The sequence below is a fragment of the Barbus barbus genome, assembly GCF_936440315.1.
Source record: "Barbus barbus genome assembly, chromosome: 14".
Classification (NCBI taxonomy): domain Eukaryota; kingdom Metazoa; phylum Chordata; class Actinopteri; order Cypriniformes; family Cyprinidae; genus Barbus; species Barbus barbus.
Genome location: NC_136742.1, coordinates 27,418,600 through 27,443,829, shown reverse-complemented (window position 1 = coordinate 27,443,829; position 25,230 = coordinate 27,418,600). Strand labels below are relative to the sequence as shown.

Sequence of the window (25,230 nt, the reverse complement as noted above, 5' to 3'; positions counted from 1 at the left end):
ATTTGAATGAATTTTTCAACATTTAAATGAATATGCATTTATAATATATTTATTTCATATTAAAATTATGAAAAAGTGGTTTGAATGAATGATTTAATGTCTCACTCATAAATACTTCACTTGTTTCTTTACTGGATGAATCAGTGTTTTTAAACGAATCTCTTGATTCAATCACAAACACATTTTTTAAGTCACTTTTCTGCACCTAGTGGCGAAATAATGCAATCGACAAGCGTTATTTGAAGCGCCAGTTAACTTTCAAAAGGTCTATTTTGATAGCTACCATAAACCTCAGTGTTTATATCTGAACTATTAACTTATGAATGACTGTAATACAGAAATAATACTGTGCAGCTGAAAAGACTGTTTGTGAAGCTGTTACCCAAACATGGTAACTGTCTGCTCTGTCAGCAGCTGAACGCAGATTTTAATGTTCCGGTAAGACTTTTTTTTAAAGGTTTATTAGACACTAGTGCAAATATATCAGTATTTATCCAAGTACGTGCATTTTTTTGGACTAAAAGCCCTAATATTAGGATGCTGTTCAGTGAGTGCAGCTATATGAACAAATAAACCGCAGCAGATCTGACTGAATATGAATGTGCGCTTTTATTCTATTCACAGTTCGTCTAGAATATCAATGCGATCACGTCGACTCCAGAGGATTAAGTTAACTCAACTCAATATTTTAACTTTCCACATCCACCCCAACCCGTTTACCTTAGTTGTAAGTACCGTGTGTACTGTCCTCTTTTAAGAAATCAGACGGCGGGAGTAAAAAAGGTACGAGACCGAGCAGGATTTTGTTTTGCTGTCTATTTGTAGTCTCTTTTTAATGATAGGTCTACGCATTTGTCAATCATCCCACTTGCTAGATGGGGAATGAACCCAGCGCTCTGATTGGTCGAAGTGCTCGCTCTTTGCTGTTGCTTGATTGGTTTGTGCTGCACAAAGGCGTCACCAGGTTTTTGCGTAGTTTAAAGTGACAAATCATACCTGCGTACTTTGAGGTCAAAATGCGTGCCCGCTACGCAAAATGCGTACAGGTTGGCAGGTCTGCACTTATGTGTTCTTCTGTACCATCTCTGTAGTACAAATTTATTTCTTAAATACTGATTTAATTTGATTGGTAACTTATTCTTATTCTACTTATTATTCTGTTGTTTGAATTAGAAATGCTAAAAAGCTTACAAATCAATTTTATTTTTATTTGATAAATAAAAGATGATATACTTTTAATAAAGTTAGAAAAATGCCATAGAGATAAAAACAAAATTTCCTGTAAATCACTGTAAGGAGTCAAATACTACCTCGTAATGGGAAGGTACATTTTTTAATCAGAATTTTTAATTATTGATTAGAAGGTGCTCCTAAATTTTTTTTTTAATTAGGAGCGCTTTAAGAAAAGTAAGCTTAGAGCCCTGATCCAGCTGCTCTATATTATGTATTTACCTCCAGGGTCCTTGTCTGGATTGTACTCTAACGCATTGCTGCAAATGAGGTCAATGTCCACTAGAAAATCCTTGGCGACCGTGTATTTGTGAGTGTCGATCTTCATCATGATGTTGGACAGGTCCATAGGCTGTTTGATAACCTCGAGGTAGTCTGAAACCTAAATCAGAAAAATACACAAACACATTTCACCAAAAAAATTTATTAATTATATATTTTTTTAGTAAAAACTATAATGTTTTGGTAAAAAATAATGATATACACCTTTATTTATTTTACATACAACATATATATAATATACACTACTGCTCAAACATTTGAGGTCTGTACCATTTTTCTTTGAAATGTATCAAGGAATTGATCTAAAGTGACAGTAACAGCATTTATAATGGTACATTTATTTAAAAAAAAGCTGAAAATCCTGAAAAAAATTAATAGTGGTTTCCACAAAATAAATAAATAAATTCAGTTGCACAACTGTTCTCATGAGCAGCAAATCATCACATTAGAAGGATTTCTGAAGGATCATGTGACACTATTTCACAATATTACTGTTTTACTGTATTTTTGACCAAATATATGCGGCATTGGTGAGCAGAAAAGATTTTCAAAAACATTAAAATCTTACTGAGCACAAACTGTTGATTAGTAATATACAATATATATTTAAATATTCTAATATATATAATATTTGTGTATTTTCTAAAACTGTCATTTCTGGATTGTGATGAATATGAAACGCATAATTTCTATTCTAAATTACATAAATATATCCCATCACTCACATCACAGTAATGAACATTTAAGAGAAATCCTCCTTAAATGATGATGTTCTGCATTGTAACATGATTTCCAAAATAATTTTGCAAAACAATATGAATCGGGATCCATAGGACATGCTCTCGATTCGTAATATGAAGGCTTTGTGAGCTTCACCATACAACAAACTCAAAAAGCATCAGGGCGAAAATCTGTCGTACTCTGTATTCACAGACACGCTGTCCTCCTTGTTTGCTTCTTATATTGATGAACTTTTTAATTGCCTTCTCAAATTTACAGATTCAGGTAACGATCCTGCCCGCAAGCTGTCATATTATGACAATCATTTGATTTGTTTGGTCTGGGGTTTGCTAATAAACCATAGGTGCTTCTAATTAGATGGTAATATTGAATAAAGTACAGACCCTACAGGCATTAATCATAGAGCTGCTGACGTGCAGTAACAGCCTACCTCCTCAATGTCCACGGGTTTGCTGAAGATCTGGAAGCGCTTGTCTGTGGCGAGCCGCTTTGTGACGTCCCTGAGAAAGAGGCGGAGCTCGCGCAAGGTGTTCTCCTCCTGCTCCTCCAGTCGCCGCTGCTCCTCTGGTGAGAGCTGCCGAGGGCCAGGGTCTTCAGCGAGGGTCAGCACTTCCAGGGAGCTCACTGGAAACAAAAAAGGCACAAACCCTCAGTAAAGTACTTAACTACAATCATGAGGAAATCATGAGGACAGTTCTGATTTAATTATTTTTCAGTACTTCTAAAGTAGTAAGTAAAGAATCACTTTGACTGATTTATAGCCAAAAAAATCTTTGTATTGCCTTTTGAATATTTTTCAATATTCATGCATTTCCTGATTCCCCCCCCCCCCCTGTTTTTCTAAACATGTTTAGAAAAAATTACTAATTGAACTATGGTCTAATCCTGGCTTAGTCTAAGCCCTGTCTGTGAAACCGGCCCTAAATGTCTTTACTGTCACTTTTGATCAATTTAAGGCATCCGTGCAGAATAAAAGTATTTATTTCTTTCAAAAATAAACTTCTGAACAGTAATTTATTATATATTATGCAGGAAACATCAGAATGTGTTCTTCACAATGGCAAAAGAATGCAGGCATTTAAGAACCGTTAACGGGGCATAACGAAAATCATGTTATTCCAGTATTTCGTCTAGAAACTCAACCGGTTTTGATCTATGAACCTAAGTGTAATACCAGATGAAATGCTGAGCAAATGGTCCAAAACAACTGGAAGAGTCAGATGACACTGAAACTGTGCCAGAGCAGCAAGAGGAATTACAAACACCCTGCGTTATGTGGATGAAGTCGAGAAACGCTTCCCACCACAGCGTGGGCCACAGAGTATTATTGATTTCTGAAGAGCTCCAACAAACAACCTGAAAGCTGCAATAATTCAGGACTGCATCTATACAATGAACTAGGGATGCAACGATACCACTTTTTCAGAACCGATCCCGAAAATTCTGATTATCTGCCGATACCGATCCAATCCAATACAGCAGTTCTTTATTTCTCTGTGTTGACCTGATCGTCACTCTTTTTGTGTGTTAAACACAATCTACATATAGATAACTTAATTTTAACGAAAAATAACATGAAAAAAAATATAATCATAATCTGAAAAAAAAAAATTATAAACTAGGTTAGTGGATAATTCAGCAGCAAAAGATACTCTAGAAAAATCATGGGTGCACAATTTTATAAAACCTAGTAAAACATTTTTATTTGCAAATAAAAGTGCTTAAGTGTACGGCTAAATCTGGTAAAAAAAAAAAAAAAAGTAACAGCTCTTTGTATTGTAAAATACATTCATGGAAAAACAAGCAAATACATTTATATGTAAATATAGCTATACTATAAAATTAAAAGATATTTCTTTTAAATGTATAGCACAGTAATAAAGGCAGCAACATATGATAGATAGGACAGAACAAGAAAGACTATTAATAATCTTTCATTGCGCAAAAGTATTAAAATACGGAAGGCTTCAATGAGCGGCACAAAGTGCTTATGCGCATCCTGTGCACAGAATGATGCGCTTGAAGCAGCACGGAGTCACAGCGTGCAGGCTGCGCAGCCCTCCAAGTCCACGTAGAAAAGTTCAAAAGTACAAAGGGAAGAGATATTGATGCGTAGTGTATTAAATCTGTGCGTTAGTTTATTGAGCCTTTTCTTTTCACAGTTTTAAACCTCAGTTACTGTGCGCTCTTGAAGAGAGTTTGACTGTAGTAACCGAACGCAACGCGCAGTTTGAATGCTGAATGGGGCTGCAGCGGAGAGAAGAGTTTACGTGAACTTGAATTTAACGATTTAAATATTCATCTGTACCTCAGATTAAACTATGGAACAGCTTCATAAAACTTGAAATATATTGCACGAAAACTTTATGGTGCTTTATAATGTTTTTGTGCCTTTCGTAGGGCTCAACAATAACAATAGTACAATATCGGATTTGGATCGGTTTCGTCTGACCGATACCCGATCCGGCAGGAAATGCCAGTATCGGAGCCGATACCGATACGGAGTATCGGATCGATGCATCTCTACAATGAACCAAAAACAGACTGCCAGAAATGACCAAACACACCTAGCGCTAATGTGGCACTGCCTTGTAAGAAAATAGTCAACAAAAGAAAAATCTTCACGGTAAACAGGCCGAGAACCTGGTGCTAATCCAAAGATCTGGGCAGAGTGCCTGGCAGTCATTGAGCCACCAGCCTCAGCAATTTGCTTTGTGGCAGCAGCTAGCGAGCAGTCATGCTAACTCTGAACGTAATTATAGCTAATGGTTAAGGCCCAGTGTTTATTAGAGCCCCTTTCTCCCACCACAGATGCTATGCTGCCAAAGGAAGTAGGGTTTGTGTTTTATTCAGAGCCGCCCATGGTCAGCCCACGGGAGGACCCCTGCTCTGCATCAATGGGTCATGATGCTTGCATTTCCACTTGAAAGCCATTCTCTGCTATAATGGCTCCAGCTGTGAGGGAGCAGATGAGCATGGCAATCGACCACAAGGAGAAGATATCCAGAAGAGAACATCGGGTACACCCAGGACGCCCAATTTATGCATCCGCAGAAGTAGCAATTCTGGAAGACCAGCAGCGGTGGTGGAAGTAATTGCCATGAGAGAAGATAATTCAAATGACAGCAATAGTAGTTATTAACACCAAAAAATGTATTTACTCACAGTCATGTCGTTCCATAACTGTATGACTTTCTTTTGTGAAGCACAAAAGATGATATTTTGAAAAGTGCATTTCTTTCCTTACAATGTAGTGCTATTTTAGCATAATTTATATTTATTATAGTGCTGGGCAACGATACTTTTTTAATTGCAATTACATCGCATGATTGTCGGCAATTAATCCCATTATGATGCACAAAATTCAATAATGCATTCAAAAGTAGTGTATTGAGTAGGGATGCTCCAATCGATCGGCCGGAGCTCAGTATTGGCCGATAATCACATTTTACTCGATCGATACTCGCGACACTTAACCGATCTCACGAACCGATCACAATTTGATAACGTCAACGCATGAGGACGTACATGATGTGTGGAGACATAAATCATTTGGCGCTGCAGTCATGTCATCGCCGGTGTGGAAATGCTATGACGCTTCAAGAAACACTGAAAAATTTGCTATTTGTCATGTATGTTTTGCATGATGATATGATAAATGGATGTCAGTGACGTTTGAGCTGATCTGCGCATCACTGCGGCGCGTTAAGGCTCCACGGAACCGGACACGGCCACTCTAGTCAGTGCTTGTGTTGATACCGGCCAGTCGCGGCATGTTTCTGAAGCGGCTCTCCGCGCTGCTTGACTCTTTTGCGAGTCGGCACAGCATGGAGGACGGATTAATCAAAGTAGGTCATTACACTTAAATCAAATCACGATATGGACTAGTATCTGTACATATTAAGCTGCAAAAGTCAATTTAAATATGAATCCTGCATGTTCTGCGTGTCTCTGTGTGAATGGAGCAGACGCGTGGTTTTGTTTACTACATACACAGCGCAAGTGGTGCTCGCAGGGATTTCAGCGTCTGCCGTCTCAATGAGGACATAGAGTCACTTCACGAGCATTTTACCATTTCATTTGAGTAAAGCTAGCGTCATATCATATACACAAAGAACTTTAAAGGTATTCACGGCAACCCGTCAAAATAAACGTTTGGTTAAACTTAAAGACATTGTGCCAAAAATAGGCTATAATATACAGTTCTTTCAGTAGTTTAAATATTTCTATTTATTTTTATACTTATATTGGACAGTATTAAACCTTATGAGTTACATCAACCTTCTCCATGTTGGAGTTTAAATGTTCCTATTTATTTTATCCTCTCTCTAATATTGGACAATGTTAAATTAAACCTAATGAGTTGCATTAAACTACTCCATTTAGTTCTTAGGAGTTTGAATGTTTATTTTTTACTTTGTTTTTTTTAAGTAATTTTGTCCTTCTCAGATTTCTATTGGACGAAGTTACATCAGACTTCTCAATTTTAGGAGATTAAATGTTTATTTTGTCCTCCACAGTTTATTATTGGATAATGTTTAAATAAACCTTGTGGGTTGCATCAAACTGCTCCATTTTGTTTGTATTTATTTTTGTCTTATATTAAGTATCCTGATATACATAATGTTATGCATAAACCCCATTTTAAAGGCATATTAAAATGTTCCCTGTGTAAGGAATAGTTTTTGTGAATATTTATATAACATTACTACACATGTTATATAAAGCTTGAAGCATCAGAATCGGCATCGGCCGATCACCATGACAAGAAATCGGTACTCCGTATCGGCTGCAAAAATCCTGATCGGAGCATCCCTAGTATTGTGCACTCTTTTCATTTTAGAGTACTACTATAAATTCAAAAGTACAATAACATTTGGTTTGCAAACACAAATAAGGTGCTTTTTTTATACAGCAGTATTCCTTTTACAAAGTAGTAGTTAAAATATTTCTTGTAAATCTCAACTTATAACATTAATGTAATCAAAGTAAATATAAAACAAGCTATTTACCACTTCCAGGGCATTAACGTTTTTATAGAAAATATGGTAACATTTTATTTTAAGGTGTCCATAATACAGAGTAATTACCTAATTAAGTACTTAGTAGTAGCCGTTGTACTTACATGAAATAAAATGTACTTACCATGTAACTAAGTACTTAATTAGGTAACTACTCTGTATTATGACTCCTTATAGTGTTACCGAAAATATTTTATAGTTTGTTATAGAAAAACAAGTATTGCTCAGAGTCCAGAACCTCGATCATAAGATTATAACAGGCACCTTCCGAGTATAGACTCATGTGTGCGGGATTTGGAGAATAAGGGTGTACTCACACTAAGCAGTCTTAACTGTGGCCGAGCACGTTTGACCACCAAAGCCCGGTTCGTTTGACTAGTGTGATCGCTCCGGTTCGTTTAGCCGTCCCTGGCTCGGTTGAAGAGGTGGGCCAGAGCGCGGTTCAGTTGGGTTCAGGTGCGGCACAAATGTGAAAAAAAAAAAGGTCTGTTGTGTCTCGTGCCGCAAGTTCAATGACGCAGGCAGTGATGATTTTCTCCAGCCAATCAGTGATCAGCAGAGTTTAAATGTCATGTTTTCGTAACGGTACGGCTCGCTTGGAACCTTGGCCGAGGTGGTACTAAAACAGTACCAGGTACCATACCCAGTGGAAACCCCACCCAAAAGTGAGCTGTACGGAAATGTACCGTGCTGTACCATGCAGTGGAAAAGCGCCATATGTGTATTCAGAGCCAGTCAGCAACGGACTTTCATAATAAAAATTAAAAAAAAAAAAACTGCGTTAATGTGCGATAAAATAATTGTCAACGTATAATAGTTTATTATAATGCAAGCACTTTGAATTAGCTAGCTTTTAATTTTATGGGCTTTTGTCATTTTCATAGATAGATAGATCTAATATTAATATTATATTTTAACGCAGCTTGACTTTAACCATTTTTTTTATAGTTTTATTTTTTAGGATTATTTCAGGTCTACAGCCCTTTCAATCCAATCAAAACTGAATTTGGACTGAGCTATAATCGGATTGACAGTTGTTTACAAAAAGGCTTTCATTCAAACTGAGCCATCAAGAACTAATTATTTGGGTGTATGTAAACTTGTTTATAAACGTGTATATATAATGTTGTTTTGGACTCCACTGACTTTAATTTTTCAAAATATCTTCTTCTGTGTTGCCCAGAAGTAAGAAAGTCATACATGTTTGGAACAATAAGGTGAGTAAACAATTTTTCATTTTTGGGTGAACTATCCCTTTAAGAATCTGAACCAATCCAGAAGTGAGGGACAGTGTGGGGAATATTAAAGTCACAGTGGTAATAAATGACATCAGCATCCAGTCAGACCATCCTGTCTGACACCCTAGACAGACCGAAGGTAGGCACATACGCCTTTCACATGCTAATGGCCTCATTAGTGCCCAAGCAAAAAGTGTGTGTAGCCTCTATCATTCTTCTTTTTCTTGCTGAGAGTCTATGGTAGTCACTGGAATCGTCCTGTGAAGTTTTTCCTTGTAACTTTTCCATAACTTGGTTGCAAATCTCTGGTCTGGTCTCTGTGAATTCCTATTATATACGGAGTCATATGGAATACAAGGTATTAGGGCTGTGTATTGGCAAGAATCTGGCGATACGATACGCATCACGATACAGGGGTTGCGATACGATATATTGCGATACTGTAAGCAAGGCGATATATTGGGATATTTCTTATTTTAGGAATAGGATATATATTTTTTAGGAAAGCTGTCATTAAGAACACACCACCATATGCAAACCTTAGCAAAAAATAAATAAAATAAATAAAAATAGTTTAACCAACATACTGCAGAACACACTGGGATATGCATCTGCAATAATCAGTCCCCATAACATTCAACATTATTGAACCACTTTTTGTGCAGTACGAGTAAAGGGGGAAATATTCAAGTGCTTGCATGATTCTTCAGTTAAATGCATGTATAAAATGTATTTTATAAAAAGAAAAATATATATTTATAGACTCTAAAGGTTCACAGTTTAAGTTAACAATTGTGACATACAATGTCATAACATTTGATCTGAACAAAAAATGACATCTGCTTAATATCAATGAAAAATAAAGTGCTTGCAGGATTCCTAAAGAAAACAAAACAATTGTAAAACAATCAAATAAATACAGATGTTAAACACTGAGAACTTTTCAACTTGGATTTCACAGGTTTTTCAGTTTGTATTTATGTTCCACGTGTAAACGCAGAGACCGTGACGCGAGCACCGCCCCAACTGCACAAAACGCCCCCGAATTACGAGAGAAAGCTACAGCTGCGCGGCGCGCAAAGGCTCTTCAACACAGGATGCGGCAAGCGGCAGAACCGAGGTTGCGCTCGCGGACATTACCACAAAAGCCCAAATGGCGCCACACTTCAGCTTTGTACACCGAAACGAGAGCTGGAACAATTCTTTCATCCTCCATTACTGGCAGCAAACTATATAGGGGGGTGGTGATGGCGCAGTGGATAAGACACATGCCTTTGGTGTGAGAGACCCGGGTTCGAATCCACTGTGAGACACCAATTTGTCCCTGAGCAAGACACTTAACCCCTAGTTGCTCCAGAGGCGTGCGACCTCTGACATATATAGCAATTGTAAGTCGCTTTGGATAAAAGCGTCAGCTAAATGAATAAATGTAAATGTAAATGTAAATGTATATTAACGCTAACATTAGTGGAGTGCCCTGATGCTAGTATTTCCTGTCACTGTTTAAGTTCAGAGATGAAGACTGATATCTAGCGGTCGGGATATGAACTCAAAACGAAACTAATGCCATGAATCTTGTATGATTTTTTTTTTTATATATCGATATTCCGTTTTGGAGAATCGATACAGTATCGCCAAACAAAATATTGCGATACGTGTATCGATATTTTCTTACACCCCTACAAGGTATTTTGAAATTTTTTGAAACAAAAATATATCACCATGCAATGAGGGTATCTGACCATATATACTGTGTAGCTTAGATTTCAACACAATGCAACAAACAGCGTTCACAGTGCTTGGCCCAGATAATTGCTGCCTGCAGCTGCATTTACTCTAGTACAGATTAAGAAAGTTGGTAAAGAAGTCTTACAAAGCTAAAAAAAAAAAAAAAAAAAAAAAAAAAAGTTTAAATCACAAATGGGGCACTTATAAAACAGTGTTCTACCTCCAGTCAAGAACAGATAAATCTATACTTCTGCATTAACCACGGCAAACACTTACCCATTTTCCTCCTGCGCGATGGTGCCTTGGCTGCCTGCACCAGAATGAGGTCTGAAAAAAACTTCCTGCGTGCTTCTTCTCCTGGCATGCTTAAACAAACCACCTCCCCGTATGAACGGCTGAAGATGCATTTTAGCTGTAAAAAAAAAAAAAAAAAAGGCAGCAAACATTTAGAAACACAAAATGGCATCTTGTAATTTAGTCAGCAAAAATAAATAATTTACTCAACTGATTTAAAATTTCAGGTCAATGACATGAAGCCAATTCGTTTTTTAAACACTACATAAATTAATCAATACAGAAATGTCTTTAATACACCCTTTTTATGATTAAAATGTTTTAGATTCCAAATTTATATATTAGGGATGTGCACCTCATGACTCAGGCCGATACGATACGCATCTCAATGCATAGCCAATGATGCGATACATTAAAGATACACATGAAGCCGCTACCGATGCGATGCGATTTACCCCTATTACAATGCAGTGCGATCCGAATTTGATTCGATGCAATGGAGAAAATATGATCACTTTTAATGCGCTCCATCTGTTCAGTCTGTTTAGCTCGTTGCTCTCGCGTGCCTCGCCCACTTCCTGAAAGCAAAATGTTTGCATGACTTTCTAACATTTACAGTTGAAAAAAAATACCTGTGACATGTCAGTTATGCACTGAGGAAAACAAAACGTCTCAAATGCATTAAAAAGCACAGATATTCGCTGTTTGCCATGGTGGATCGATTTGATCCATGATCGGCATTAAGGGCTGCTTAAGAATAAGCGTGCACAAACAAATTAGAGAGATTGTGTGAACTTAATTTGTCGTTTATGGAACCGCCTTAGCCCCGATTGATTTGTTAGGTTATTTCAAGTCAGGTTTTGGACTTTAATCCCAGTTTTTCCTTGGGTCTCCGTGGCGTTGTGATTCATCATATTCACGTAGATGAGGTGATGAGAGAACGCACTTGAGGAACAGTTTAGAGCGGAGAAATCAATCTACATATAAAATACTGGTCACAGATTATTTGACACTTTCTAAATACTAAAAGTATAGAGCATCCACTAGTTAATACATCATTTTTTACTGATGCAAATATGTTAGAAACGATGCATCACGATACAAATGCCAACTTGTAGCCGATGCACACTTTTTATGCCGATGCACCGAGTGAATCGGGGAATCTTCACATCCCTTCACAACCGTGACATCTCTGTACCATGCCACCCCTAATATATATATATTAGGGGTGGCATGGTACAGAGATGTCACGGTTCGGTACGTACCTTGGTCACGGTTAGATACGATTTCAGTACAACAGGAAAAAAATAAAAATAAATGATATCTACTATGCTCAGTTTCTTTTCATTTATTTTGAACAGACAATAGTGCAAATTAAAAAGAAATTCCATCTAGATGTGAAAATACTAAATATTATTGCATGTTATATATATATATATATATATATATATATAAAAATCTGTTTTGTTTTCATTGTGAGTGTACACAAATAAAAGCAGACATTTAAACACTTATTGTCTTCTTAATAATCACGGTATAAAGTTGATTCTGCTGGTATAAGGAAACAGTTGAAGTGATCGCGCCGGAGCGCGCAGACACAGACGCACACACATACAAAAAAAAAAAAAAAACACCTGTTCCAGCATTGCTAACTCAACAGCGCAGTTGGTACTTTTTCAAAATAAAACACAGTGAGCCAAACATCAGCGCGCCTGTGTCACCGCTGGAACGCAACTGAAGTACAAAGCCTATAATTTAAATAATAAATAATAGTTTAGCATTCAGATACGTTACAAATATGGAAATATTATGGAATATTTGGATTTGTGCTGAATGAGAGAGGTAGGATACATGAGCACAAAGCTCCATAAATCGCAAACAGTTGAGCGCGCAAGCCTTTAAAGTATACTCCTTTGTCAGTCTATGTGAGAGATGCGTTCAGAATCAGCACATGGTCACTGTTTAGTGGGCTTTGTTTTCAAGTGCGCCCCTCACGGCATTTGCTGTTCTTCTGCTGGCGGTTATCAAACAGCGTTGCAGTGCTGCGGGCGCTCTTCTGGATTGAGGGTGAATTGCCTGTATTCGTTGTAAGGCCTCATGCACGAACCGAGATGCCCGTACCGTGACGGTTCGGAACGAATACATGTACCGTGTCACCCCTAATATATATATGGTTTAAAGTTAAGCATCAAAAACAGTGACTCATGAATTCAACATATACAAACGGTGAGAACATCTGCCATGAAAATCACACTCAAAATCACCCATACTGCTCTTCAAATGCTGCCAACCAGCAGGGATCGAATCCCTGGGACTCCACTAAAAAGCATCACACATCTCGCCAAAAAGTGAACCAGCCAACATACAAACTCATTTAAAACTTGTTTTGAACCCTGTCGATTTGGTTTTCCCACAGCATTCTTTGTTCTTTTGCGTAACACTTTTTTTCTCGTTTCTCCCTCGAAAGCACAGTGCATTACGGGCTTTGACTCTCTAAAATATTATCCCGGCATGAAGCATTGTTCTGCTCAGCTTGAACTACGAAAATAAAGTTTGTTGGTAAACATACAGTATTTATAGGGCAAAACCAAAGAAGAAAGAAAATCAAACCGATGAGATGTGTGACCACCATATATAAGCATATTTACATATATATATATATATATATATGCACACACACACCTATATATTTTACACATACACAGAGAGAGAGATATGCATATGGGTTAAAAATAAGGATTGAACAACATGTTTTATGCATGACCTCCCTCTGATTTTAGGGCTATTTAATAATCAGAATAGGTTTACAACTTTGTTTTTAAATCAGAAAATGCTTTACTCTAATTTTAGGGATGGTTGTTAAAATTCAGCTCTAGGACCAACAAAACATGGTGTTCCAGAAACACGTCCTACTTGACAAAATCATGGCCGCCATCAGTCAGCCAATTAGAAGAGCAGGATAACAAAAGGCTTTAACGAAGAATGATTTGATGAAACATAATGAAAGGATTGAGAAGAAATGTGATGATGCACACATCTTTCCCGACAGCCAAAGACTCGTGCATGAAGAGAAAACCTGAAAATAATGACCAGTGTCTGGTGCACATGGTCACAGGTGTCATTGAAGAGAGTGTTTTAATGAGCAGTTTCACATTGCTACATTCAACTAATTTCACATGGTAAAGTGTGCAGTGCCAGTCCACTTAAGTCTGGGAGTTTTTTTTTACTGAATCAGCATTTAAAACTTCACTGTAAGTTCAAGTAAGTTTCTTCAAGGCTGCAGCAATCAAGACAAATGAATTCAGGTAAAGGCTAAAGACTCCTAAATATTGGAAAGCTCTCATATCCAAGCGCAAACTGAGCCACTTTAAAAAGACTCCAGGGCTCCCCAAGTATTACAAGGCGGCGACAGATTTAGGAGAGAATTTCTCCATAATGAGGACCCGCAGAGTACTTTAAGTTAAATTTCCAATCATGAGCGGGTGTTGAAGATCCAAACAATCCCTCATCAACTGCATTATTTTATGTCTTTGTCCCCTCCTGGCAGATTTGTTTCCACTCAGGTAGCTTTCAGACTTCTTTGGTCCAAACTCTTGAGGCGAGATGAAGGGAAGCAAAGCAAGTAGCCCACAAAAGAGCCAGGTAGTGATTTTATGATTTGTCTCAGAGCTGATGGAAGCCCTGGAGACTAATGCAGATTCTGAAAGGAAGAGAGCCGAGAGACTAAATGGGCCTTTCAACTCGCCAGAGAACAATGCATCCTGAGGAAATGTGGAAATCAAAAACACATTTCTCGTCTCTTCCTGTCATTCTCTTATTGACGCATGTTTCATCTTCACTTCAAATGAACAACAAGCAGATAAGAAACTGATAAATAATACAGTTGGGATTTGCAAACCAGTGTGATATCTGAATTTAAAGTCAACATCTAAAAGGACATGTGCAATTAAATTTACTTTAATAACATTTTCAGGATGTTAAATGTGGTATCATGGTATCAACTTTGAACGGTCCCGGGAAAAAATGCCCCACTGATTGAAACTTAAAGGTGCCATAGAATGGAAAACTGTATTTTCCTTGGCATAGTTGAATAATAAGAGTTCTGTACATGGAAATGACATACCGTGAGCCTCATACACCATTGTTTCCTCCTCTTTATGTAAATCTTGAGAATGCAAAAGACCACTGAAAAATAGGCGAATCAGAACATAACACTGACTGTGACGTTACAGTCGGATCAGTAATAGTTACGCCCCCAACATTTGCATATACTGGCCAATGTTCTATGCCAGCCGCCAGCCTAACCTTCAGATGTTCTGCAGGCATTGTGAAGAAACAAGCGAGGACAACAGCAAAAATGGCAGATCATGGAAATAAATATGTTGCAGGCTGTGCAGGGGATGTGAAGTGCAGATATGGGTTGGTGTCTGTATTCAGAAAGGCACGGAAAGCAAATAACGCGTTCTAATTAAATAATGCAAGCCACTAAAGGGACATGGTTGGCTCCTTGCTAGTGGTAGCCTGTTACAGTACATAAGATTTCACTTACCACATAAACAGAGTAAGGAGAGATGACTGAGGATGATGGCGAATGATTTACAGATCCTGAGCACCACTGACAAGTATCAGATCTTGTAAAATGTGTGGTAAGTTCTGCCGCTCCATAGTATAAACAGAGTATGTGCGATCGGGAATCTTGAAAGTGAAACTAAAAAGCGATCATGCATTCCAAAGCAGTTTCAATGCCCAGCATATTAAGTGGTTCCCTGATGTCCGCATTTTATTTACAGTATAATTACCCAACGATATAACTGCGTGAGAAAGTATTGAAATATATATTTTCCCTGTGTTTCCTTCCTGCTGTGTAAGCTACTGAAATGAGCCGCACTGTGAAACAGCCAATCAGAGCAGAGCTCAACAATGATCCGCACTGTGAAACAGCCAATCAGAGCAGAGCTTAACATTATTATTCATGACCCTTCCAAATAAGGTAATAACAGACCATTTCCTTCTAGGAAGAAATCCTAGGGTTCTAAATGTACATGTAAAACAGTTTCTGGAGAATTTTTGACCTTACCTAAGCCACATACCTTCTATGTAGATATCAGAGAACAATTTAAAATATTGTATCAATGCATTCTATGGCACCTTTAAAGGGATATTTACGTCAGTCTGAAGGTCTGGCTACGCAAGACTATTCATCTATATACACTGCAAAAATCCTAGTTTTAATTAAATTTCCAGTTAAAATACAAAAAAAAAATGCATTTTGTGAAAAAAGTGGAAAAAAACTGTGCTGGAGCAATAAGATGAAATATAATTATATTGATGATTTAATCTCCAACACTGAGTCTTAGCATCTTACAGTACTGCATCTCAAGTACATTTATCTTGTTTCAAGAATTTTCAGATATATTAACTGGAAAATTAGACAAAAAAATATTTGTATTTTTATTTTTTTATTATTATGTTGAATTGAAAAACAAGTTTTAGAAAAAGACTAGTTGAACTTATGCAAGTTAAGCTAAAATATTAGAAAGTTTAAAAAAAATCACTTTTAAAGCCAATTGTATTGAAAGATTTTGTAAACCATATATTAGTTAATTTTATTAAATGTTCCTTACCCATATTAACTAAGATTAAAACACTGAAAGACAAAATTACACGGACAGATAAGATGACATCAGGCTGCTCAATGCAGACCCTGAAGGTGTTATAGTGAACTAACAAGTGCACACTGAGGTGTAACCTTACACTGCTGGAGCTGGCTGCTGGCATCCCTCCCACATGCGCTGGCATGAGCCAAAACTCTTCCCGCACCCGAGCACAGGGGCACGTACCTCCTCCCTGTGATCTATACCACCTGCCTCCACTGCAGATGCTGTTTACAGACGGAACTGGCATCTGGCTCTACATCTTTCTCTTTTAAGAAATGTGAGGGAACGGACGAGTTGAGAAATTTTTTGTGGTTATTTTGTTCCCGTTTCTTTTAATTTATCGGAGGCCTCACCCCTGACGTGCCGTGCCGCAGAGAGGACAGCTGTCTCGCTGAACGTGCCAGAAGCCGAAGGCCAGTGCAAACTGTTCTCGAGCTTCTACTTTGCATTTTTGGGTTGCACTTAATACGGATAAGCTCTGGGCTAATGGAATGTTTTCAATCTTTAACCAAAGTAGGTTCAATATCTTCCCACCCAAGGCCTACTTGAGGTGAATGGAATGGGAAATTGTTACTAAGGTATGCCGTTTTTTTAAATATTACAACCACATCTGTCAGCATGCTGATTTCATACAGTTAATAAAAGTATAATTAATATGAGAAAAGGAAGGCGAGAATGAGTGAGGCACTTTCTTGTTTTCCAAAAAGCAAGCCAAAATGGCAAGCAAGCCAAATCACAAAGAAATCTTTGGTTTGTTTCAAAGATTGGCCAAAACAACCTGGTCTGGATCAAAATCTTCGCTGAAACAACTATAGTTATGATCAGCTCATGCCATTCACTCATAATTTTGACACTTACTGTGCATCATCACATTTCTTCTCAATCCTTTCATTATGTTTCATCAAATCACTCTTCGTTAAAGCCTTTTGTTATCCTGCTCTTCTAATATGCTGACTGATGGCGGCCATGATTTTGTCAAGTAGGACGTGTTTCTGGAACACCATGTTTTGTTGGTCCTAGAGCTGAATTTTAACAACCATCCCTAAAATTAGAGTAAAGCATTTTCTGATTTAAAAACAAAAGTTGTAAACCTATTCTGATTATTAAATAGCCCTAAAATCAGAGGGAGGTCATGCATAAAACATGTTGTTCAATCCTTACTATTTTTTTTCATTAGAAATAGGGTTGCACGATTAATCAAAATCACACTAAGCCATACTGTGCTTTTGTTTTGTCATATCAAAAAGGCTCAGTTCACAGTAAATGTTGCTTCACATGAACTCCATCTCTGATTGTGCTGGATGCTTATAGCACACATTTGGAAATACAACACGCGTCAACAATCTTCCCAAACTTGTAACGAGAAGCACTTGTAAACCAACTGTTGTCAACAAAAGAGAAATTTTAATGGCTGTGTCAAAAAAAAGATGGTTTAACATTTGAAAAAGAAGAAATTAAAGACCGCCATAAATATTAGTATTGAAATTTTACTAGGTACAGTAAATAAAAATACTTGATTTTCTTTAGTTTACAGTGAAATATTACAATTGCAGTATTCATTGTTTCATATTTGTATTTTTTTTATTTTTATAATAATAATAATAATAATAATAAATATAGTCATTGTCACAAAATTATCAACAAATCTCAAAACTTTTGCCAAACATAGGGCCGCACAAACATGGAGAGCAAACCTGGAGCTTTAAAAATAACAATAATTTATAAAATATCATTACTGATTTACATAAAAAAAATTTTTTAAAAACTTGCTATTTGACTTAGAGTCAATATAGCTACAATAAACCTGCAACAAAAATTTAGATTTAGTGCTGTCGGTTCAATTTGTTGGGTTACTAGTTAGTCAGATTCGCTTTGATATGGTGATCACAGATAACCACAGATACAACCAACAGATTCCAGAAACCATCATATTCATCTACGCAAGATAAGTCACTTATGTACTTTTTCCCAAGGATTAATTTAAATAATTTTAAAGTTTATTTATCATTTCAGGAAAGTGCATTTACTTCTCATTCTAAAGCATGACTACCGGGTGTTTCATCCAACTTCCTGCTGACATCAGTGAAGGCCAAGCACCTCCTGATCCTCATCGTGGACTTCAGGAGAAACCTCCCTGCTCTCCCCCCACTCACCATCATGAACAGCACTGTAACTGCAGTGAATTCATTCAGGTTCCTGGGCAGCACCATCTCTCAGGACCTGAAGTGGGATATTCACATTGACTCTATTGTCAAAAAGGCCCAGCAGAGGTTGTACTTCCTTCGACAGCTGAGGAAACTCAACCTGCCACAGGAACTGCTGAAACAGTTCTACTCCACCATCATTGAATCCGTTCTCTGCACTTCCATAACTGACTGGTTCAGCACAGCTACCAAATCTGACCTCAGAAGACTATAGAGGGTAGTCCGGACTGCTGAGTGAATCATTGGTACAACCCTCCCCACTCTCCAAGAACTGTACTTATTCAGAGTGAGCAAAAAGGCTGGTAAAATTACTCTGGACCCCTCACATCCAGCACACTCCCTCTTTGAACTGTTACCGTCTGGTCGACGCTACAGAGCTCTGAGCACCAGAACGACCAGACACAGGAACAGTTTCTTTCCTCAGGCAATCCATCTCATGAACATTTGAACTAGGGCTGCACAATTATGACAAAAATAATTGTCAATTATTCCCTTGAGATTGCAATAGCGATTATTAATAACAATTATTTTGAACAGATTTATGCCATTGAAGCTGCATGCCATATTTTTATATAAAATATATATATAAAAAAAAAGGCTGAAAACACTCTTCCTGAACTTTTATTGCTTTTCTATAGCATTGAGCCTCAAATGTCAATTGTACATTGGTCTGATTTCTTCTTTAAACAAAAAAAAAGGTAAAATTATGCATGGTATAATAATGTTATACTAAAAAAAAAGAAAAAATGATTTACTAAAGTTATATTTTTCATTTACAATTAAACAGACTAAATTTCAAATTACAGTAACATTTTACAATACAATTTATATTATCAGTGCTCCAGACTAACATTTGAGAGCAGTGGCACCGGCACCTGATTTGGTAGCACTGAACATGAAATATTACAAGTTTTGTCTCTTAGAAATGCACATTAACAGGAGCTTGAGTTGGGATGCAGATGTACATTTGACAGTGCCATTGTGAAAACTGTAACAGCCTCATCTTTTATACATAACCAAAAGTACAGCACCTCATTACAATGGTAAAACAGTAGCCTGACTATAGGTTTCTATGGTGTTTGCATTGAAAAACAGTAGCCTAAAGACATTCAGTCAATTACAAATCCACATCAACTGATAGAATAATTAACAAAATAAAGTAATTATATTCCATTATTCCTTTAACATATTTAGTATATTAATAATATAATAATACTCAATAAGAATATCCTACGTTTCTGCCACCGTACCATTAGTAGTTACCGTTAGAGTTACTACAGTAAAACTATGGTAAATGTGGGTGATTTGTGGATTGAAACGTCTTCTAACTGGATCGTTGTTGCACTGTTTCTGCTGCTTTCTGCATCAGTGTTGATGAGAATGACAGCTCCAATTTATTTGGCTTTAAACTAGTTCAAATTAAAGAGACGTGATTTGTTCTGGAGAACTCTGCGCTGAACTCGAGTGCTTCTTACTGGATTTCACAGCGTTGTTAAGTGCGTGATCGCGATCGGTTTTTTTTTGAGGCGAGCAGACAAAAGGTCAGTGTGGCGCGCAGTTCAAACGAGTACTGCCATTTCGTTCTGCTTTTGACACGTTTGGAGTTTAACATATCGATCATGCACAACAGAGTGACAACGACTATCAGTCAGACAAAATGTCTTTTATCCAGTGTGTTTGAGTTTGTTAAACCACGCAAACACCTCTTAAGCACACAGAATAATGCAAGTGGGCATTTTTAATTGTTTATTTATTTTTGTAATCGCGGCTTTGAACGATTATGTAATCGTGGCATCCATAATCTTAATCGCGATTAGAAATTTGATTGTGCAGCCCTAATTTGAACTCTTAACAATAAACATGAAACGCACAACACTATCATACTTTATTTTTTATTTAACACACATACTTATTACATTTCAAATTTGCACCTAACATACCTGTAACATACTGAATTGTCTATTTCGTATATTGTGTTTGTGCTATTTTGCATATTGTCCATTTTTTTTTTATTATCTGTGTCTTGTCCTGTCGCTGTCATTCTGTCGTACTGTGGAGCTACGATCACTAAAACAAATTCATCGTATGTGCAAACATACCTGGCAATAAAGCTAATTCTGATTCTGATTCTCATCTCCAAATCTCAGAGGGCCTGGATTCAAGTGTTCATGAGTGGGAGAGGCTGGGATGATTTATTCTAAGGGAGAATCTGACCGTAGAAGCTCTTGTGGAGTTACTGTGAAGCTCCAGTATTGATCGCGGCTTTAGCGCAGGACCCCCTGCCCGGATGAAGAGATGACTCTCACACCAAGGTAAGGGTGGTACGATTCAGAGTGAGGATGGTATGATTCCACTGAAGGGGCCTTGGGGTACATTTCAAAGTGGGAACAGGCTTTGTGGATTCAAACATCCGATTCTCTGAATTTGCTCACTTCACCATTCAAAGCCACTTCAGATCTTATGTGGTTGTCAAAACTCGGGGTTGAAGTCAACATAAAATGACATCCGCAACCCATTTTACTTCCACACTACGAAATATTTCTGATTCAAAAGGACAAAAATAAATAACTAAATGAAATGTAGGGCGAGACTTGACGGTATACATCAGAAATGGATTGGACCAGGAAAAGTGGGTGTACTGTACCACAATGGAGCCAGAGCAAGATTGTGGAGGAATACTGCTAAAAAATAAAAAACTAATACGAAGTAATTTTACATATGAAATTAGAATGCACAGCATGAAAAACTGAAATTCATTTTGAGGTTCGCTAATGATTCGTTAATGACATTTAACTGTTATTAAAAGAAAGCTTTTTTCTAAATGATTAACGTTAAGTGAGCATAACATGATGGCAAAGGTAATCTAAAAATGTAAAAAGAGGAAAGCACTTGAAGTCCCCATGAAATCAAAATTAATGTTTTTTTGCTTTTAGAATGAATATGTTAGGCTTCAGCTTATCTATAAATTAGTGTTATCCAAAACAACAACAAAATTTGCATTTAGAAGATATAAGCATTCAAAACTTAGTCTCTCACTTCAGCCAATATGAATCAACGATTTTGATGACATCACCCTGCACTTCAGCTTCTCATCAAACTTTGTCCAATCAAATGCTCTCTAGAATCTGAAGCGTCCCGCCCTCTACACTATAAATAGATGCTGGATCTGCGGCTGAAATTAGTCACTTGTTCACAGAATTAGTATTTTCTGTATGGTGAATGGCATGTAGTGCACTATGTAGGGGATAGGGAATGATTCAGAGTGTAATGCTTTCAATTGGGGCATATAGTACTCTTTTAAAACTAAGTTTCGGCATGTTTATGATCACTTTTGTTTTAGTAAGAGTTTCATATTTAATCTAGGGGTAATCTTTTAGACTGTGGCTGTCATAACCTATTAAATGTGGATTTACCAAGCTCAAAAGCTCTGGCCCGAGCAGATATAAATAAAGCGCTGTTGGCTATTTTAAAAAGGGGGCAGGGCTGCTCGATATGTCCCGCCCTCTCTTCCTATTCAGTTGAAATTACAACACCACATAGAATAACACCATGTGTATCAAGGCACTTCAGTTGATCTTTAAATATCCTATATTGGCCAGTATATCCAACACTGACTGACAATGACCATTTTTCCCCTTTCAACAAAATCAACTTATAAATGACTATATTATTAAATGCATCTAATATTTGTCTCTGCACATTATTCTGGGATACTTCAAGAACTGTTACGCATGTCAAAATACAATAAAATACAAAAAAGTTCAACTAATTCAAACCGAACCTAGCGAAATATCCGGTGACTGCAGATTCATAATGCAAATACTGTCATATAGGTAGAATTTCAACATCCAAGACACAACAGGGGTCTTCAAAAGGATCACACTTAAAGTCAAGTAAAATTTTCAAAGCATACGAGAAAACAAACGTGTGACATAGAGGGTAAAATAACCAACCCATCCTTGTCTACTATCAATTAAACATGTATCTGTCCTCAGAGGAACAAGACAGGCTTTAATGAACACACCTTGCAAGAGAGCAAGCGAGAGACGGGGCTGTCAATAACATTAATCCTTTTATTCTAAACACTCTCGTGCCCTCCTGGTGGGCATCAGTCTCTTCAGCAGGAGCTATGATCAAGGGCTTCGCCACCGGCCAATCACCAGTCGCCAACCCTGGGATGCATGGGGCGCACAGCATGAGTCACTGGAGGCGCTTGATGCTGGATTGTGAGGTGAAACCGCAGAGCTGCCAGAGTGACTCTCCGTCAGCATAATTAAGAGAGTTTTTTTTTTTTTTTTTTGGTTGTGTGACTTCAGACTGCATTACTTATCTCTTCCTTCCAACCTCTCGCTCCCTCTTTTATTTTAAAGACTTCTCACATGCTCTTCCTGCCATCTCTTTGAGAATTGATTCTAACACCCCTGGTGTGCTTAGAAAAGGACTGGAAAAGAATAGAAATGGAATGACAGGTACAGGTCAGACCTTAAAGAAAAAGGAGAAGGAGGGACAAAAAGTCGAAAAGAAAACAAAAAGAAAAAAGGCTGAGCCTTGGCCTAGCGCACTGTACACAAATTAGGCTCATGTGATCACTATGTACAAACACACAAATACCAAGCAAATACAGCATTTGTTTTACGACTACGTGTGAAACTTAATTTTATATATATACCTAGTTTCATGAATCTTCATTTTAATAAATCGATATGGATCCTTAAATATTAAGAGAAATATGCGAAATCGATCTTTTAGACTAGAAAGAAACAAATTAGAAACAAAGAATTCAAAATAAACCTTAGACAAAGTCTAATTGTTCAAATTCTGTCTATATGGAAATTTAAAATCATTGGTGTACCCGTAAGCCAATCACATAACGTTTGGTTATGAAACGGCTCAGCCGCCTCGAACTTCCGCTGTAAACACAGGGATGCGGCAAAAACAAAACCGAGCGAAATACCGGAGTGAAGATGGCTGTGAACGACTTTTACTTCACATAATCAGCAAATCTACGCATCCATGTTATGTGAAGGTTAAAAAAAAAAACAATATACCTCACCCTTAGTCTCCACAACAAAACACATTTTGATGCCTGTAACAAACTGTTACGCAAAAAAGCGTATTTAGGTTTAGGGGTATGTTCAGGGGACAGATTGGTCACCTCGTCTGGGAGCTGCTGGTAGATGGTCTCTGCTGTGGCAAGGATGAGGAGCGGTGTGAATGAGGGTACATCCTGCAGGAGTGTGAGGAAGCTGCTCTTGACCGTCTCACTGATGGCTTCCCACCAGTCACTGATGTGAGGCATGTAGATGATGCTGGGTATACAGCGCCGAGCCTCACGAAACACCTACACACAGACACACACACACACACACACAGTCCGGAAGTTACAAATGATCGCATACACTCCTATGTAGAAAATGCTACCATCAGCACACATTTTAAGCAAAACAACAGTACTACAAGCCCACAGCACCACACACTGGACGTGTGAAGTCTTCAAAAGTGATGGTGCGTTTCAGCTTGCCTGAGCGCAGGACTCCTCTGGGGTTTTGGCACTGACAGAGTATAGCGTGGGTAGGTCAAGACGGTGCACAGTGAACTTCTCCAGATGGTGCAGCACAGCAGGGGCCAGGTGTGTGCTCTGCCCCACGCCCTGGGGTCCCGACAGCAGCAGCCGTGGCCGGTAAGAGGTGGGCTGCTGGTAGGCAGAACTGAAACAAAAAGAAAAAAGGTCACTATCTATCTAGGTGAGTTAGCAACATTTAAATCAAACCTAAAAGCACAGAAATGTTGTCTACACAGATGCTAGTTTTGAGAAACTGCCTCAGTTTCTCATTTATGAAGAGTTGCTGACAACTAGAATGAAGCTACGACGGCAAAGGTAATTGAAAAAGTTGGCAGCTCTTTAGGGAGGACAAATTTTCATGCATTTGTCATCTTTACTGTATATTAATATATTAAGATGAACAACTTGTCAACATCTCATTTAAGTGTGAGGAGCTGCGAGTATTCATGATCGCAAGCTAATGCCATAAAACACCATTTTAATCAACCATGAAGAACAAATCAATGCAAACGCGATCGAAGTAGGTCTGCTGAGGAACACAAGCTATTTCAGTGCAGACTGTTAGTCCTGAAGAATGCCAACAGATGGCAGCAAAACACAGCGTTTTAATTTATCATACAAACCCCTTTGAGACTTTTAAATCTGACAAGTTTTGTTTTTTGTTTAATTTCTATTGGCTTATCAGCATGAACGGCTGTACTCATGGTAAAAAAAATTAATAAAATAAGATGTACTATTAAATAAACAAAGGGCCTCAGTGTATTGATTACTAAAGTGTGCTAAGGATGAAAGCTGAGTTCTGTGTGAATTCAACTGACTCACGTGGTAAAGTGGAGAAAGGGTTTATGGGTCGTGCAGGAAGCTGCTTCCTTCGGCAATCCTAACGGCGTTTCATAAATGGAAGGAGCACCAAGACATTCCTCATCCTCACTGTATGAGTCCTCCACCAACAGATGATTGTCAGTGTCTGAAATCACAGAAAACAACTTTACATTTCGGCTGACATTTCTTCAGCTTCAGAGTGGTTTACAAAAAAAGCAGAAAACAAATGAAACATCCAGCAGGTGCTTTGATTCGATGCATTAGTATTGGGGAAAGATACTCTGATAGACAGATAAATAAATAAATAATAAACAAAAAATAATATGATTTTATCTTATATTTTCTTCCCCTTTCCATCAGTAGTAAATAAAACATCCCTCAGTAAAAGTATAAAAATAAAAGGAAAATATTGCACTTGTGGGAAAAAAAAAATATTAGTCTTGATTAAAA

General features: G+C 37.7%; 1 protein-coding gene across 1 annotated transcript in view; it reads right to left on the bottom strand.

Annotated features, from left to right (window-relative positions):
* The window catches only part of LOC306880344 (ATPase family AAA domain-containing protein 2B-like), a 95,214-nt gene that overhangs the window by 49,390 nt on the left and 20,594 nt on the right, over positions 1-25,230 (bottom strand). Inside the window, exons 17-22 of the mRNA XM_079433827.1 lie at positions 24,781-24,925; positions 23,917-24,103; positions 23,551-23,736; positions 10,517-10,652; positions 2,684-2,877; positions 1,453-1,612 (exon numbers count right to left, since the gene is read on the bottom strand). Coding sequence (XP_079289953.1) covers positions 1,453-1,612; positions 2,684-2,877; positions 10,517-10,652; positions 23,551-23,736; positions 23,917-24,103; positions 24,781-24,925 — 1,008 coding nt within the window. The remainder of the gene's footprint in view (positions 1-1,452; positions 1,613-2,683; positions 2,878-10,516; positions 10,653-23,550; positions 23,737-23,916; positions 24,104-24,780; positions 24,926-25,230) is intronic.